This window comes from Lithobates pipiens, unplaced genomic scaffold, assembly GCF_037356315.1.
Source record: "Lithobates pipiens isolate NorthernLeopardFrog02 unplaced genomic scaffold, aLitPip1_a1.2 Scaffold_16, whole genome shotgun sequence".
Classification (NCBI taxonomy): domain Eukaryota; kingdom Metazoa; phylum Chordata; class Amphibia; order Anura; family Ranidae; genus Lithobates; species Lithobates pipiens.
In genome coordinates this window covers 442,091,517-442,109,703 of record NW_027507748.1, presented here as the reverse complement: position 1 = coordinate 442,109,703, position 18,187 = coordinate 442,091,517, and the positions used below count along the sequence as shown (strand labels likewise).

At 42.5% G+C, this 18,187-nt stretch overlaps 1 protein-coding gene across 2 annotated transcripts in view; it reads right to left on the bottom strand.

The window, feature by feature from the left end:
• The window catches only part of RASA3 (RAS p21 protein activator 3), a 303,463-nt gene that overhangs the window by 23,551 nt on the left and 261,725 nt on the right, over window positions 1–18,187 (bottom strand). For both annotated transcript variants that reach the window (XM_077482700.1, XM_077482701.1), the window contains exons 15-18: window positions 17,404–17,510; window positions 13,817–13,894; window positions 4,214–4,291; window positions 3,654–3,727 (exon numbers count right to left, since the gene is read on the bottom strand). In XM_077482700.1, coding sequence (XP_077338826.1) covers window positions 3,654–3,727; window positions 4,214–4,291; window positions 13,817–13,894; window positions 17,404–17,510 — 337 coding nt within the window. The remainder of the gene's footprint in view (window positions 1–3,653; window positions 3,728–4,213; window positions 4,292–13,816; window positions 13,895–17,403; window positions 17,511–18,187) is intronic.

Sequence of the window (18,187 nt, the reverse complement as noted above, 5' to 3'; positions counted from 1 at the left end):
GCGAACCTAAATACCTACCTGCCTAACTAGCGTCACCTGTGACACTAATACAGCGATCAGAAAAACGATCGCTTATTAGGCTGGGTTCACACTGGAGCGATGCGGGAACGCCACGAATGCGCGGCGGGTTCCCGCATCGCATGCCTCCCGGCGGCAGTTCACACTGCCCTATGCGAACTGCTGGGAGTGTCAGTGAAATGTTAATGACACCCCCAGATCAGTTCGCATATCGCAGTGCGATCTGCAAACTTGGATCGCATGGTGTGAACACCCATGCGATCCGATTCTGCTGCGGACCAAAAAAAGGGTCCCGTGCGAGTTTGCGGCGGGTGCGGCGGGTGCGACACGAATTCAGCCATACTATCTGTATAGCTGAACTCGAATCGCACAGAGATCGGATGTGATTTGCACTGCAGTGCGGTGCGAATCACATCCGTTCTCATAAACCGCTGCAATGTGAACCCAGCCTTAGTGACACTGGCGACGGGGGGTGATCACGGGGTTAAACCTTTATTGGGGGGGTTAGGGGGGTACCTTAGAACTAAAGGGGGCTAACCCTAACTGCCCTAACAGTTATTAGTCACAAATGACACCTGCCGGGTGATCAGGGGGTTAAACCTTTATTAGGTAATAAATGGCGGGTGCCCTGAAACTATAAAAAAATAACTAACCAACCAGCGTCACCTGTAACAGTTATATGGTGATCACTGGTGAAAGGGTTAACTAGGGGGCAATCAGGGGGCTTTATGCGGTAGTATATGGGGGTCCCTAGCGCTATAAAAAGCTGCGGCGAACCTAAATACCTACCTGCCTAACTAGCGTCACCTGTGACACTAATACGGCGATCAGAAAAATGATCGCTTATTAGGCTGGGTTCACACTGGAGCGATGCGGAAACGCCGCGAATCCGCGGCGGGTTCCCGCATCGCATGCCTCCCGGCGGCAGTTCACACTGCCCTATGCGAACTGCTGGGAGTGTCAGTGAAATGTTACTGACACCCCCAGATCAGTTCGCATATCGCAGTGCGATCTGCAAACTCGGATCGCATGGTGTGAACACCCATGCGATCCGATTCTGCTGCGGGCCAAAAAAAGGGTCCCGTGCGAATTTGCGGCGGGTGCGGCGGGTGTGGCGGGTGCGGCGGGTGCGGCGAATGGCTGAACTCGAATCGCACAGAGATCGGATGTGATTTGCACTGCAGTGCGGTGCGAATCACATTCGTTCTCATAAACCGCTGCAATGTGAACCCAGCCTTAGTGACACTGGCGACGGGGGGTGATCACGGGGTTAAACCTTTATTGGGGGGGTTAGGGGGGTACATTAGAACTAAAGGGGGCTAACCCTAACTGCCCTAACAGTTATTACAGTCACAAATGACACCAATGCAAAAAAAAAAAAAAAAAAAAAAAAAAATGACATTGGTGTCACTGTGACTGGGGGGGCAGGGGTAATTGGGGGGGTGATCGGGGGGTAAAGGGGGGGTGTGAGTGTGCCTGGCATGTTCTACTGTGTGTGGGATGTGTTGGTGCAACTCACTGATCCGCTCTCCTCCGTGTCGGAACGAAAAATACCGACACGGAGGAGAGAATACATCACTTCCTCTCCTGTGTTTACATTACAGGAGAGGAAGTGATGTCACCGGGGATTTCCATTCGTCGGGAGCGATCGCGAGGGGGTGGCCATGAATGAATGGCCGTCCCCTCGTCCGGGATCGCTCCCGAACGAAAACCGACCGCCGCAGGCACCGGGCGGGGGCCCGATCGGGCCCCCGACCCGCGGGAGGCAAATCACGTACATGTACGTGCTTATGCCTGCCCGTGCCATTCTGCCGACGTACATCGGCGTGCGGCGGTCGGCAAGTGGTTAATATAGCCGAGGGAGCTGTGACAGGTATTCAACAAGAGAGCCCGAGAGGGTGGGCATAGTTGGGCATAGTTTGTGCTGATTTTTTTTATTATTTCTGATTAAACTTAGGCTTTAATGCAAAACATGGTATATTTTCTTTACGGAGTCCAGTCGCTCAAATTTAAATTTATCGGTAGATAAACCATAGTATTCTGGAAGTCCTTGGATATGAAGTAATGTGTATTTGTAAAACAAATATTGTATACATATATTAAAAAACAGAAGTTAAACAGTTTAAAAACATATAAACTTTAATGATTTATTCACATCTTTGTAATGTGGTAACGCTCGTTACAAGAGTGCACGAATTGCAATGCAATGTCAGTCATTTTGAAGGGCATCCCAACGCACCAGGGACATGCAATCAGGGGAGGCAAGTGAGGGAGAGCCTCACATGGCATGAACATTAAAAGAAAAAAAAATGGAGAGTTGTAGCTCGGCGACCTAAAGTCACAGAGACCCGGAGATACGGGGCTCCTTGCGCAGCCGGTCAGAAGCATACAGAGCGACCAGTTTAAATAGAAGCTGGCAAACTGTTTGCAGCAGACTGAGAGGTTGAGCTCACGGTGCCTACTTCTTGTCAGAGGCACTGAGCTCAATGAAAAGCTTGGAGTCTTGGGCCAATGGTAAAGTACCATTAGCCCCAGCTGTCCAATAAAAATGCTGCAGTGGAGACACACCTCTCACTGCAATGTCATAGAAGAGGCATGTGTCTAAAAGACAAATGCTCCTTTCCAGCCCAGCCCTCTTAACTAGAAGGAAATAACATGTGTTTATGCGTTTAAGATTTACCCATAATCCCATGTTTTTCTCACCCAGTTAAGTTGGAGAATGAGAATCTGCTGCGGTTGAAAAGGTACTGTTATCACCAAGATAAACCATATATTTTAACTATATGTTTTTTACTCAGAACCCCCAAACATTATATAATTTGTTTTAGCAGACACCCTAGGGCAGTGATGGCGAACCTTGGCACCCCAGATGTTTTGGAACTACATTTCCCATGATGCCCATGCACTATGCAGTGTAGTTGAGCATCATGGGAAATGTAGTTCCAAAACATCTGGGGTGCCAAGGTTCGCCATCACTGCCCTAGGGTATAAAATGGTGGTCGCTGCAACTTTTCATGTTACACGGCATTTGCCCAGCAATTTTTCATGAATTAAAAAAAAAAAACATTAAAGATAACCCATTTTTTTTTGTATAAAGTGAAAGCTGATGTTAGGCCAAGTAAATAGATACCTAACATGTCACACTTTAAAATTGCGCACACTTGTGGAATGACGCCAAACTTCAGTACTGAAAAATCTCCATAGGCAACATTTTAAACATTTTTACAGGTTACATATTTACATGTTTAGAGTTACAACGGAGGTCTAGTGCTAGAATAACTGCTCTCGCTCTAAAGATCGTGGCGTATGTAACCTGTGTGTCTCTGGCTCTGATACTAACCAGTGCCTCACCAGCCACTGACCTCACCGCACGCCCCTGCAATGCACACATACTGAGCACTGAGGTGCATGGAAAAAAGATACAGGTATGTTTTTATATGTCCTAGCCCTAGCCCATTCAAAATTATTGGACTGCCTTAATACCTTAGCATGCAATTACATTGTGTTAACGTGCAATAACACAACACAGTGTGTGAAGGGGTCCTAAAACCAACTAAAATGCAATTGACTCAAAACATTTATAGATTCCTTTTAAATAACTAGTGTTGGCACAAACAACATAAAACTATACTCACCCTTCTTTGAGCATAATTGGCTGCTCTATACTTTTGTGATCTCTTCTTCCAGAAGAAGAAATTAGGTCTAGGAACTGAACAATAAAGAGTTATGTATTAATGATAATGAGAAATTGCAGTGTGATGTGAATGAACAGTACCCAATAAGCTTTAAGTAACGCAGTGTTAACATCTGTGGTTTTGAAACACTTCCCCCTCCATGAATATATTCTGAGCATGTGCAGCCGCGATGTTCATTTTATCCAACAATTAAGTTACATGACCCTGATCACATCAAATTACTCTGATGGAAGCAGAGCATTTACTACAAATTAATCCAACCTGGAAACCATGAAGACACCAATAGCAACACCATCATCTATAACATCAGATTAACAAGCAATACAAGACTACACTGAAATTGTAAATCAAGGCTAAAGGCTATTAAATATAATAAGATGTATTTTAGTATGTATTTGTGAAACATATGGAGGATGCTTTCCATTATTTTTTATATGGCAACATAACATTTTTCTGCACAGAATTTCCTTATAAAAAGGTACTTAGTTTTCCAGTCTTACATTTTTAACAGCGTCAGCATACTTCTGCTCATTAAAGTAGTCATAAAACGCAGCCATATAGGTTTCTTTGAAGCTGGCCTGCAAGAAGAAGTCAAATATGTCAGTATGGCAGTAGTAACAAATATTACATTACTTAAACAGTTTATACTATTGGTAGTTACTCATCTTCTTTTACAGGCAAGAGATTCTGATTGAACAGGGGAAATGCAGGAGCGTCATTGAGGCTCAGAGATTGGTACTCTAGCCATGTAGTACTACAGTCCTTGGCTCATTTCCCACCATGGATATCATGTATCAATGAATTATATATTTGTTTATTTATTTTTTGTGCTCGACTGATGACTGCATGGATCTCCTTAATTTAAACTTCCAACAATTTGTCCTTTTGTGTTTGTATACTGTATCGCTTCACTGAAACTAAGGGGCCAAGCCCAACCCCTGAAAAATAACCCCACACCATAATCCCCCCTCCAGCAAATGATTTGGACCAATGAATAAACCAAGGTCCTTAAAGACATGGGTGAGCAAGTTTGGGGTGGAGGAACTTGACTGGTCTGCACAGTCCTGACCTCAATCCGATAGAACACCGTTGGGATGAGTTAGAGTGGGGACTGTGAGCCAGGCCTTCTTATCCAACATCAGTGTCTAACCTCACAAATGTGCTTCTGGAAGAATGGTCAAACATTCCCATAGAAACACTCCTAAACCTTGTGGACAGCCTTCCCAGAAGAGTTGAAGCTGTTATAGCTGCAAAGGGTGGGCCAACTCCATATTGAACCCTACGGACTAAGACCGGGATGCCATTAAACTTCATGTGTGTCTAAAGGCAGGTGTCCTAATACTTTTGACAATATAGTGTATTTCTATAGCCAAGCTTATTTTTTAGTTTTAGATAGATTATCCCAGTCAAGTTATTTTTGCCATATCTGTCAGATTAGTGTGATTTCCCTTTACTTCCAGGAAGTGATGGAAAACCTCTCCAAAGGGACAGTTGTCAGCACACGTGTTCCCATTGAAAAACTTCTGCTAAATTCTTGTTACTGTGATCGCTCAGAATTTTGGATAGTTCCTCATTTGCAGTCCCATATACAGTAGCCACTAGGACAAACAGAGAAGGCAAATCTCCCCAGTGGCAACACATACAAGTCAATAACCCGTTGTAAGTCTATCCAAAACCTAAAAAAAAAAACTTTTGGCTTCAGAATACACTTGACACACATGTAATTTGTAAACCACCGCAACATATGCTGATCAAAAAGATTAGTCATTAATTTGAAATCAAAGCTGTTCCTCTGAGAAAAGTTTAACAGAGAAGACTATACATGTGCGCAACAGTCCAGATTGGCAGTACATATGCTGCATAGTATTGCTATCTATTTTTATTGGGAGATTTTACATATTTAAAAGTGGGGATATAGCTGTTATATTCTAAAGCAAGTTGTTAAATTAATTTGCATGAATACAATGGTAGGTGAAACTAGAGTGAGGATATTTGTGAGCAGAAATATAAAGAAAAACGAAACTCACAATGTAACATTCCCTTTCGACTTGGTAAAAAACATGTTTACATAGATCATGGTAAATGAAGGCCTTTCGGTGAGCCTACAGGACAAATGAGCCCTATTTGATAAGAACTGGGAACCCTGGATCAAATAATTGTCTGACCCTTTGTGAGATCTCAGTGATCTCAGATCACTTTCATTCTTCTCCTTTTCTTGGAATTGCCTGTGGTCTTGGTCTTCCCTCTTCCTCCCCCACCCATACGGAGAGTAGTGGAGGGATGGGGAAACCAGGGGACATCTTTAGTTATTTTCCAGAATACGGAAATGTTATTTGGTTGTGTTTTTTTTTTATCCTTTTCTGAATTGGAGCAATAAGCTGTAACAGTTGTGCAGGCCAGAAGATGATAATTTACTTTTCTAGAAATGCTCACTGTATAGTCATACTGAGATATAGAACTCAGTTGAAACTTTGAAAATGTCTTGAAAACTTTCAATAAAAACCACAGAAGAAAAAAACAGGAGCTCTCATATTACTAAATAAATATATTGGGTAGGTTTACAACTAATATTTGTATACCCTCTGCCTGGGTTCCAGGGCTACCTGAATGAAGAACAAGGAATGTGCAAACACATTTTTTAGGACCATAAGCAATAGCAGTTATACTTCAAGATGTTCATTGAGTGTGTGATTGCATTTATGCTGGTTAGTATATAAATAAATATATATGTATACAGTGTATTCATTCTGCGCTCAGTGTTTTATTTTTTAACCAAACATAAAATCCTAAATCTTACAAAAGGGAGCTGCCCCTATCCAAATAGCACAGGGATATGCAATTAGCGGACCTCCAGCTGTTGCAGAACTACAAGTTCCATGAGGCATAGCAAGACTCTGACAGCCACAAGCATGACACCCAGAGGCAGAGGCATGATGGGACTTGTAGTTTTGCAACAGCTGGAGGTGCGCTAATTGCATATCCCCAAAATAGAAGATATCCACAATACTTCAAAGCAAAATGCTGCACTACCCCTTTAAATATGTAATAATCCAATCAAGTGACGCAAACACCTTAACCCCTTTAGCTCCAGGCCATTTTTTGCGTTACTGCACTGCATCGCTTTATCTGATAATTACGCAGTCATGCGACGCTGTACACAAATAAAATTGATGTCCTTTTTTTCCCACAAATAGAGCTTTCTTTTGGTGGTATTTGATCACCTTTGTGGTTTTTATTTTTTGCGCTTTTGCGCTATAAACAAAAAAAGACCAACAATTTAGAAGAAAAAACTATATTTTCTACTTTCTTCTATAATACGTATCCAAACAAAAGAAAAATGTAAAAAAAAAAACGAATTTCTTCATCGTTTTAGGCCAATGTGTATTCTGCTACATATTTTTGGTAAAAAAAATCCCAATAAGCGTATATTGATTGGTTTGCGCAAAAGTTATAGCGTCTACAAACTATGGGATAGATTTAGGGACTTTTTTATTTACTGGTAATGCCGGTGATCTAAGTGACTTTTAGGGGACCAGTGACATTATTACAGTGATCAGAGCTATACAAATGCACAAATCCCTGTATAAATGTCACTGGCAGGGAAGAAGCTAACACTATGGGGCGATCAAGGGGTTAAATGTGTTCCCTGGGAGGTGTTTCTAACGGTGGAGTAAGTGGATTTACTGGAGGAAGAGAGAGATCATGATTTAGCTTAGCTGAAACACAATCTCTCACTTTTCCTATGATAGATTAGCAGTGTGCTTTGTTTAGATCGGCACACCGCTGCTCTGTGTCTCTTAAGAATGATCGGTGGGTCACAGCAGCTGCTGGACCTGCTGATTGGCTCCCACTGTGTCCAATCACAGTGGGAGCGGCACGCCCCCTAAACCATGTGCACAAAATCACGTACAGGTGAAGATGGTAATGCATGTTTCTATAGCTTACCATACGTTTATTTTTAATACATTTGTAAAATAAAAATGTTGCAATAAAGTATGACATCTCAAAAACAGAACTTATTTTCCTTTCCAGATTTTAGAGGACCACTGTCAACTATTAAATTTTAGCCTCCTTTAGCCTAGAATGGCACTTAATGTAGAACAAAGGGCTGCCTAGAAATACTACATAAATATTTAAACAATTAGATGTGTGCATGTACAAGTTTAGTATTCCTTTTTAGTAAGAACATGATTCATAACACAAGTACTGGCTATGACTGTAGAAATATAAATTATGACCAACTGACTTCATACTGGACAGTAAGTTTAGAAATCAAAGCAGATTAGCATGCCATCCTGGGACAGGCATTTTGCTCAGTTTCAACTAATACTAATTATCCACTAATCTAGAGGACATCAGTAGACATAAAATATGTATCTTTCCTGTGATTCATCCTAGTGCCTAGACATAAACAAGCAACAAATACTAGGACCCGCTTCTATTACACAAGACCCAGCACCTTGCCCTGGGATAACCTATGTTCTCTTATGAGTGCAAACAGATGTTCACTCCTTGGTAAAAGCGTCATAAATAATGGATCTGTGGGTAGAGAAATGCTAAAATAAACATACGGCAGAAATGTGCTCTCAATAAAGTGTAGTGGTTTAAGATTAAAGTGGATATTCACTTTTTAAAACAAGCTTGCTCCTCTCCATCGCCCCCTACACAAAACATCCTTTTAAATTTACTTTTTTTTCTGTGCCCGGTCCAAAAAACATGTTGTGGAACATAAGCAGAAGAAAAAAAACTGTACTAACAGGGGACATGTAGGATATTGGCTATAAAAGAAGATTAAGATTATCTGAACTGACTGTATCCATCCTTGAGAAGACGTTAGTAAAAGGGAATGTGAGATTCAGTGCATTCAGTGGAAAGCTGACTTTAGGGTCATTGCAAAAGACACAAGGTAACCCTTTATGGTTGGAGGAAAAAAAAAAAAGGAAGCGGTTGTAATCCCCCCAACATTCCCCACCATATGGAGTTTTTTTTTTTACAGTAAGGCCGCGTACACACGCGCGGACTGTTTGCCCAACCTTGTTCGTCAAACAGTTTCGGCAAACAGTCCGCTCAAAATTTGCATGAGCGGACTTGCCCACACACGAGCGGACTGTTTGACGAACAAGGTTGGGCAAACAGTTCGCTCAACTTTTGAAATGAACGGACTCGCCCACGTAAGGAGGAGGCAAATCCGCCCATTTCGAGCGCGTGTACAGGTAGGCGGGGCCCGCGAAGGAGACGTCGCGGGCTCCGCCGCCTGGAATGGGCTTAAAGGGGAACCCCAACGCCGAAAAAAATCGGCGTGGGGGTTCCCCCAAAGTCCACACCAGACCCTTGTCCGAGCACGCTACCCGGCCGGCCAGGAAAGGGGGGCGAGCGAGCACGCCCCCCCTCCTGAGCCGTACCAGGCCGCGTGCCCTCAACATGGGGGGGTGCCTTGGGGAAGGGGGGGCCGCGCGGCCCCCCCACCCCAAAGCACCTTGTCCCCATGTTGATGAGGACAAGGGCCTCTTCCCGACAACCCTGGCCGTTGGTTGTCGGGGTCTGCGGGCGGGGGGCTTATCGGAATCCGGGAGCCCCCTTTAAGAAGGGGGCCCCCGGATACCGGCCCCCCACCCTATGTGAATGAGTATGGGGTACAATGTACCCCTACCCATTCACCTGTGAAATAAAGTACAAAAAAAAACACAACACAGGGAAAAAATATTTTATTGCACAGCTCCGGGGGTCTTCCGTCTTCGGGGGTCTTCTCGCCGGACTCCTCCGCTATCTGTGTGTAGCTCTTTTACTAGCGGAGGAGTCCGGCTTTCTTCCTCCCCGCCGCCGGCCTCTTCTCCTGACTTTGGGGGCCTTGTCCCCCTCTTCGGTTCTTCTGCCGGGCCACCGCGCCTTCTTGTAGCTCTTTTACAGGCGGTGGCCCGGTCTTCTGTCGCCGCTGTCGTCGTCGTCGCCGCCGCCGCCGCCTTCCGTTCTTGTTCTTCTTCTTGTTCTTCTTCTTCTTCTCCTGGAGATGTTGACTCGACGATCTCTCCGGCCGGAATGCCAGAGCCGCGCTGTGCGGTCACTTATATAGTGACAATGGGGCGGTGTCACATGGTATATGTCACATGGGTTGGTCACATGGTGACCCCGCCCCCTTACGATGTCATAGTCCCCATGTGACATCAACCCATGTGACCAACCCATGTGACATATACCATGTGACACCGCCCCATTGTCACTATATAAGTGACCGCACAGCGCGGCTCTGGCATTCTGGCCGGAGAGATCGTCGAGTCAACATCTCCAGGAGAAGAAGAAGAAGAACAAGAAGAAGAACAAGAACGGGCGGCGGCGGCGACGACGACGACAGCGGCGACAGAAGACCGGGCCACCGCCTGTAAAAGAGCTACAAGAAGGCGCGGTGGCCCGGGAGAAGAACCGAAGAGGGGGACAAGACCCCCGAAGTCGGGAGAAGAGGCCGGCGGCGGGGAGGAAGAAAGCCGGACTCCTCCGCTAGTAAAAGAGCTACACACAGATAGCGGAGGAGTCCGGCGAGAAGACCCCCGAAGACGGAAGACCCCCGGAGCTGTGCAATAAAATATTTTTTCCCTGTGTTGTGTTTTTTTTTGTACTTTATTTCACAGGTGAATGGGTAGGGGTACATTGTACCCCATACTCATTCACATAGGGTGGGGGGCCGGTATCCGGGGGCCCCCTTCTTAAAGGGGGCTCCCGGATTCCGATAAGCCCCCCGCCCGCAGACCCCGACAACCAACGGCCAGGGTTGTCGGGAAGAGGCCCTTGTCCTCATCAACATGGGGACAAGGTGCTTTGGGGTGGGGGGGCCGCGCGGCCCCCCCCCTTCCCCAAGGCACCCCCCCATGTTGAGGGCACGCGGCCTGGTACGGCTCAGGAGGGGGGGCGCGCTCGCTCGCCCCCCTTTCCTGGCCGGCCGGGTAGCGTGCTCGGACAAGGGTCTGGTGTGGACTTTGGGGGAACCCCCACGCCGATTTTTTTCGGCGTTGGGGTTCCCCTTTAAGCCCATTCCAGGCGGCGGAGCCCGCGACGTCTCCTTCGCGGGCCCCGCCTACCTGTACACGCGCTCGAAATGGGCGGACTTTCCGAGCGGGAACAGTCCGCTCATTTCGAAAGTACAGCGGACAAGCCCACACACGGGCGGACTGTTCGCTCAAACACAGTTTCAGCGGACAGTTTTTCGGAATTTCCGAAAGACTTTGTCCGTCCAACTGTCCGCTGAAACTGTCCGCTGAAAGCCCACACACGAGCGGACTGTCCGCCCAAACACTGTTCAGCGGACAAGGTTGGGTGAACAGTCCGCCCGTGTGTACGCGGCCTAAGAGCTGTTGAAATATGTGCAACTATCTTCCTTGGGAACTGGTTTTAGATGACTCAACAGATTGTTTCAAAATAGATATGGATGTGTTTGTAAGTGTACAATATATAAATACTGATATTTGGAAGAACTGACACAAGACCGATCATGTTCATGTTGATACATGTTGGACCATTTAGATTGTTTACATACGTTTTTGTAATTACAGATACATCATGTGCTTGCTCCTGACGAGTGGCATTAAGTCACAAAACGCGTAGAGCTACCAGATGCCGTGTTTCATTTTTGTATTACAATTTTATGCTGTAAGGTTTATTTATCTTAATTTTACCATGATAGGACTAGTGAGGCCATAGATCACGCATATTACCCTGCAATATATATATTTATCTATATCAACTTGGTGGACTGTGGATTTTCAGTATGCAACATCATGTTATACTAATGTTTTTGTCATGTCTAATTGTTTCCAAACTTACATCTTTGTATGTATATGTATATGAATTCAATAAATCTTTTATATGTCCACCAATTCATCGTGTTGCAAATATGTGCTTCATATAAAGTCCCACCCCCTTGTTCCCATCTTTTTTACATTGACAGGGATGGAAATTTACGGTCTTACCAGGCCATAATTTCATTTAAAGTCCTGAACTCCTTTCCTCTCGTAACAAGTCTGATCATACTTTATAAGATATTTTCCTTTCTCTGGATCAGCGGCAGGTTTGGGGTTCTAAGGATGCAAGGTGGGATTTTTTTTTTGGTCTCCTATGAACATGTGTCTTTTTTTAACCTAATTACATTTCTAATGTTTTATTTTTAAATGTATTTTACAAATAATTATTAAAAGTATGAAAAAAAAATGACGAGAAAAAGTATTGAATGCAGATACTTGTATGAGAAATGTCAGAAATGAAACTGCACACCTCAACTACAAGTCAGACTGTAAATAACCTGGTTGCCTATGTGCATCCACTTTCATTATAATCTTAATCTATGGAAATACGGTAGTACTAGTAGTAAATCTCACACTAGTAACCAGCTTTAATCAAACTGGCAGCAATTTTACAATTCTTATTCATTCATAGATATCTTTATTTTTAAAGTTTGGAGGCCAAGCATTGGCAGTTAAATTGTGGATCCTACACAAATCGTGTTGTCTTATTTTCACCAAATAAATCTACCTTTGTAGGTTCGATGTACAGTATATGGGTGCTAATGCTATACTCTATGTAATAATGTCTAAGAATGTTGAACTTCATTCATTCATTAACCACTTGACCTCTCCAGAAGATGCCCCCCTTTCCTGACCAGGCCATTGTTTGCAATACGGCACTGCATTACTTTAACTGACAATTGTGTGGTTGTTCGACACTGTACACAAATACAATTTATGTCCTTGTTACCACAAATAGAGCTTTGTTTTGGTGGTATTTGATCACCTCTGCATTTTCTTTTTTGCGCTATAAACAAAAAAAAGACCGACAATTTTGAAAGAAACAACATTTTTAACTTTCTGCTGTGAAGCATATCCAATCAAAAATGTAAAAACTCAAATTTCTTCATCAATTTAGGCTAATATATGCTGCTACTGCTACATATTTTTGGTAAAAATCCCAATAAGCGTATATTGACTGGTTTGCGTAAAAGTTAGTGTATACAAACTATGGGATTTATTTATGTAATTTTTATTTATTTTTTATCAGTAATGGTGGTGATCGACTATATTGGGGAGGTCAAATTGGACACTAACTGACACTTTTTGGGGAAAAATGTGCACAGTCACTGTACTAATGACACTGGCTGGGAAGGGGTTAACATCAGGGGCAATCAAAAGGTTAACTGTGTGCCTAGCCTGTGTTTTTGCACAATGTGGGAGGTGCTTTTACTAGGGGAAGACATGGATCCTTGTCAATTACCGAATGATCGGCTGCCAGCGGTCATCGAGTCTGCAGTATCCGCTAATTGGCTCTCGCGCCCGCTACCCGGAGGAGCCAGATCACACACACACACACACACACATATATATATATATATATATATATATTAATAAATACACAATCCAGTTCAGAGGTGCCGCCCTGTAGCAGTAAAACTGTAGGGCGAACCTAAAGTGGTTAAAAATCTCTCTATTACAAACTTTCTGTGCTGAACTATGGCAACAAAACGAATCCTCCCTTTCATCTGTGAACAAAATAGGCAGCAAGATACAGTATATAAAGTTGTATCTTGTATGGTCAATCCTTTGGGATATGCTTCCATTTTAATAGGAAAAAATCCCTCAACAGAACACAGTAATGAATAATACAACCTATTCATTCAGTTGTTAAAACTGGCATCTTGTGAACAAAAATGATATACAGTATATATATATATATACACACACACACACACACGACAAGTAAAATGCTTGAGAGAGGAATATGTCATACGTTCATTTTATGCATGCCTGAAACCCATAGCTCCTGCAGGAGTTCATAAATAATGTATTGCAGAGAAAATGTACTGTGCCTTTATTGTGTTAGCCATGGGTAGAAGTAGAAACACTACCAGTTAGAAAACACTCTTTACTGGCCATACAGATCAAAACTGAAAGACTTTAAGGCAGTTTTGGATTGAAGTGGCCTGAAAAGTTGACCTGAACTGTCCCCAAGGGCTGCAAATTTACTCTACTCAACCAATCAAGGGTTTCACCTAGTGAAAGGCTCTCTGCTGCCAACCTTCCAGTTTTAGCTATAAAACATGCAACCAACAGTATAACAGCACTTACAGATTTGGACTTGGATAAGCTACCCAGTGTTTGTATGGTCTTGGAGACAAGTGTTAAGGTTCTGGATGTCTGTGGATCCTGTAACAGATATTGGACACACAGTCAATTACAACAGCTAGAAATTTTCACAACTACAAAAAAAATTAGCCATTGAATTTTTATATTACTACTCCAGTAATGAGATCACCCTGCCAATTATTTTTATCACCTTTGTTAGTGCAGCTCCTTCTATTACATTTTCTATAGCATAAAGTAAATATGATATCCAGCAGGTGTCCCAGCACTTCCTAAAGACGATCACTGCAGTGATTTATTTAAATAGGGTGCCCAATAATCGGAAAATGATGAAAATACCATTCCTGGCATCACAATGCATGTTACTGCCCTGCCCATCCACGCATTATGCTGCAATGCTCATCTGTCGGCAAAGTTTGACAGGGTGTCATTGAGAATGAATAGGACCTTAAGCAGGTAATGTGCATTGCACTAACTTCTGCGTTACCAAAACACAATAGCAAATGGGCCTCAAGATCTCACCAACAGAGTGATTTACCTCCAGCATTAACCAAAACCTGAAATATCAGTTTGCAATGGCTTGGGCCTATTGAAGTTATTACACAATGTAACAAAGAAATCGCTGATTTCTACAGTATATTTCAAAATACAAAAATAAATTATTATTAACGCATTGTTTCTTTATATACCTACTTTACTGTATTAGTACTTATTTTTTCACCTAATACATAAAATATAATACATCTATTACATTTTTAGCCATTCCAAATTTATATTTTAAAACAATTTGCAGCACTAAAATTAATGAATTACTGTAATCCTGGATTACAAAGGTGTAAAATCAACATGACAGACATTACATTATTACTTCTGTACACATTTTACTTATAAATTCAACATATTTTTATTTTAAATGAAATATAAATATACCAGGTAAAGAACACAGATTGGGAATAGATATGAAATTTAAAAAATAACAGCTTAAAGCCCTGGTGCCCAACCTGCAGCCGAAGGGCTGCATGTGGCCCTCTGGTGTGTGATGTGCAGCCCTCGGACCTGAGTAGTCTGTAGTGAGAACACTGATTATGGTAATAGCATTGATCTCTACTAGCCCCACGTAACATGTTCACAGTTTCTGAAGTCCTTTCAAGCATTACATACAGTATCTCACAAAAGCAAGTACATTACATTTTTGTAAATATTTTATTAGATCTTTTCATGTGGCAATGCTGAAGAAATGAAACTTTGCTACAATGTAAAGTAGTGAGTATACAGCTTATATAACTATGTAAACTTGCTGTTCCCTCAAAATAACTCAACACACAGCCATCAATGTCTAAACTGCTGGCAACAAAAGTGGGTACACCTCTAAGAGAAAATGTCCAAATCGGGCCCAAAGTGTCAATACTTTGTGTAGCTACCATTATTTTCCAGCACTGCCTTAACCCTCTTGGTCATGGAGTTCACCAGAGCTTCACAAGTTGCCACTGGAGTCCTCTTCTACTCCTCCATGAAGACATCATAGAGCTGGTGGATGTTAGAGACCTTGCACTCCTCCACCTTCCGGTTGAGGATACCCCACAGATGCTCAATAGGGTTTAGGTCTGCAGACATGCTTGGCCAGTCCATCACCTTTACCCTCAGCTTCTTTAGCAAGGCAGTGGTCATCTTGGAGGTGTGTTTGGGGTTGTTATCATGTTGGAATACTGCCCTGCGGCCCAGTCTCCGAAGGGAGGGGATCATGCCCTGCTCTGTATGTCACAGTACATGTTCGCATTCGTGGTTCGCTCAATGAACTGTATCTCCCCAGTGCCAGCAGCACTCATGCAGCCCCAGACCATGACACTCCCACCACCACCACCATGCTGGCACACTTGTCTTTGTACTCCTCACCTGGTTGCTGCCACACATGCTTGACACCATCTGAACCAAATAAGTTTATCTTGGTCTCATCAGACTACAGGACACGGTTTGTCTTCAGCAAACTGTTTGCAAGCTTTCTGCATCATCTTTAGAAGAGGCTTCCTTCTGGAACGACAGCCATGCAGACCAATTTGATGCAGTGTGCGGTGTATGGTCTGAGCACTGACAGGCTGACACCCCACCCCTTCAACCTCTGCAGCAATGCTGACAGCACTCATATGTCTATTTTTCAAAGACAAACTCTGGACATGATGCTGAGCACGTGCACTTAACTTCTTTGGTCGACCATGGTGAGGCCTCTTCTGAGTGGAATCTGTCCTGTTAAACCAATGTATGGTCTTGGTCACCTTGCTGCAGCTAAGTTTCAGGGTCTTGACAATCTTCTTATAGCCTAGGCCATCTTTATGTAGAGCAAAAAATCTTTTTTTCAGATCCTCAGAGAGTTCTTTGCCATGAGGTGCCATGTTGAACGCCCAGTGACCAGTATGAGAGAATGAGAACACCAAATTTAACACACCTGCTCCCCATTCACACCTGGGACCTTGTAAAACAAACAAATCACATGACACCAGGGAGGGAAAATGGCTAATTGGGCCCAATTTGGACATTTTCTCTTAGAGGTGAACTCACTTTTGTTGCCAGCAGTTTAGACATTAATAGCTGTGTGTTGAGTTATTTTGAGGGGACAGCAAATTGACACTGTTATACAAGCTGCATACTTAATACTTTACATTGAAGCACAGTGTCCTTTCTTGAGTGTTGCATGAAAAGATATAATAAAATATTTACAAAAATGTGGGATGTACTTACTTTTGTGAGATACTGTAAGTGCGCTTTTGTGAGATACTGTTTATTGAATATTATGTTTGGCCTTTTAGATTATATTAGGGGCTGAATTTGAGCCCCCCTTTAGCTCACAGCTGACAACCACTAATTTAAAGGGACACTTAAAACCCATTTCTGTAAAATTCTTCCTCTAAGATTAACATTGCATTTAACATATTTCAGGCATGTTATTTACCAGTAAAACCTCCTTTGTGTAGACATCCAAGTGCCCTGAGACCGTTGCTGGGCACCACCATCTTGGATGTGATGTTAGCAGTTCCAGCAGACTTGCCCTTCACTCCCCATAAAAAATTATGTAGGGAGGTGAAGAGGGGAAGGTGGAAGAGATGGGGCAGCACAGAGAGTAATTAAGACACCCCCCAGAAGAGGAGAAGGCTATGACATGCCAAGAGGAAGGGGGCTGAACTAAGGAACTGGCTAGTTAAAATTTTACCAAGGCTAAAGCCATACTACAAGTAAAGAAAAATAAATCATGAAAATATAAAAACATGGCAAGTAAGCATTTAAAAGAATTGATTTTTCTGTGTTTTTACCTGCATTTTTTTAAGCTGGTGGTAGGATCCCTTTAAACAATACAAAAAAATTGAATATGTCTAATAAAATAAATATAATCTATATATTTAATAGCATTTCTTATATCTGTGCTAAATGTTTCAATCTGATGAGGAAAAGTGATGTCTGTAACTTGTAATGCAACCCCCATTTACACAGTGTATCTGGCAAGGTCTGCGCTCTCTCCTCCACAGGAGGCTCATTCAATCAGCTCTCTGACACTTTTCTGAAACTAAACAATGATCACTTACTGGGTGATGAGGGCTGAGCTGGAACAGGTTGGGAGACAGAATGGCAGGTGCAAAAAAACGCAGGAAAATGAAGCTGCTCACAGCGGTGTATCTTACATCAGGGTCACCTGAGACAGACACAATACACAAATATCAAGTGAGAGATCATTAATCAAATGTGAGATTAACAAAGCCATTGCCGCCATACCATACAATAGCATGCGCATTAGCTGTTGCTCCTACTGTTGAATCACATCTGTAATACAGACTTAACTAAAGGGATATTTAATAACATTTTCTTTATAATAGTATAGCCTTTATAAGAATGTGTTGAATAAAGGCAAGATTTAATGATTATATAGGCCAAAATGTAAATGTTTTATTGAAATGTTGCAATTCATATGGTCAGTGTTTTGATGGTGTAATGACATCCAATGATGTCCAAAGAGGGAAATCTACTTATTTAGAAATAAATGATAGGATTCCAGAATAATCCTCCTTTCACTTGACATGTAATACAATTCTGTGCATGTCAGGTGACCTCGCTATTACCGTCAATGGGAAAAAAAAATATAAGCACCTAATAAGTATACAGTAAATGTATGGAAAAAATATATAAGCACCTGATAAGTATACAGTAAATGTATGGAAAAAATATATAAGCACCTGATAAGTATACAGTAAATGTATGGAAAAAATATATAAGCACCAGATAAGTATACAGTGAATGTATGTAAAAAATAGATAAGCACCAGATGAGTATACATTAAATCTATAGAAAAAATATATAAGCACCAGATAAGTA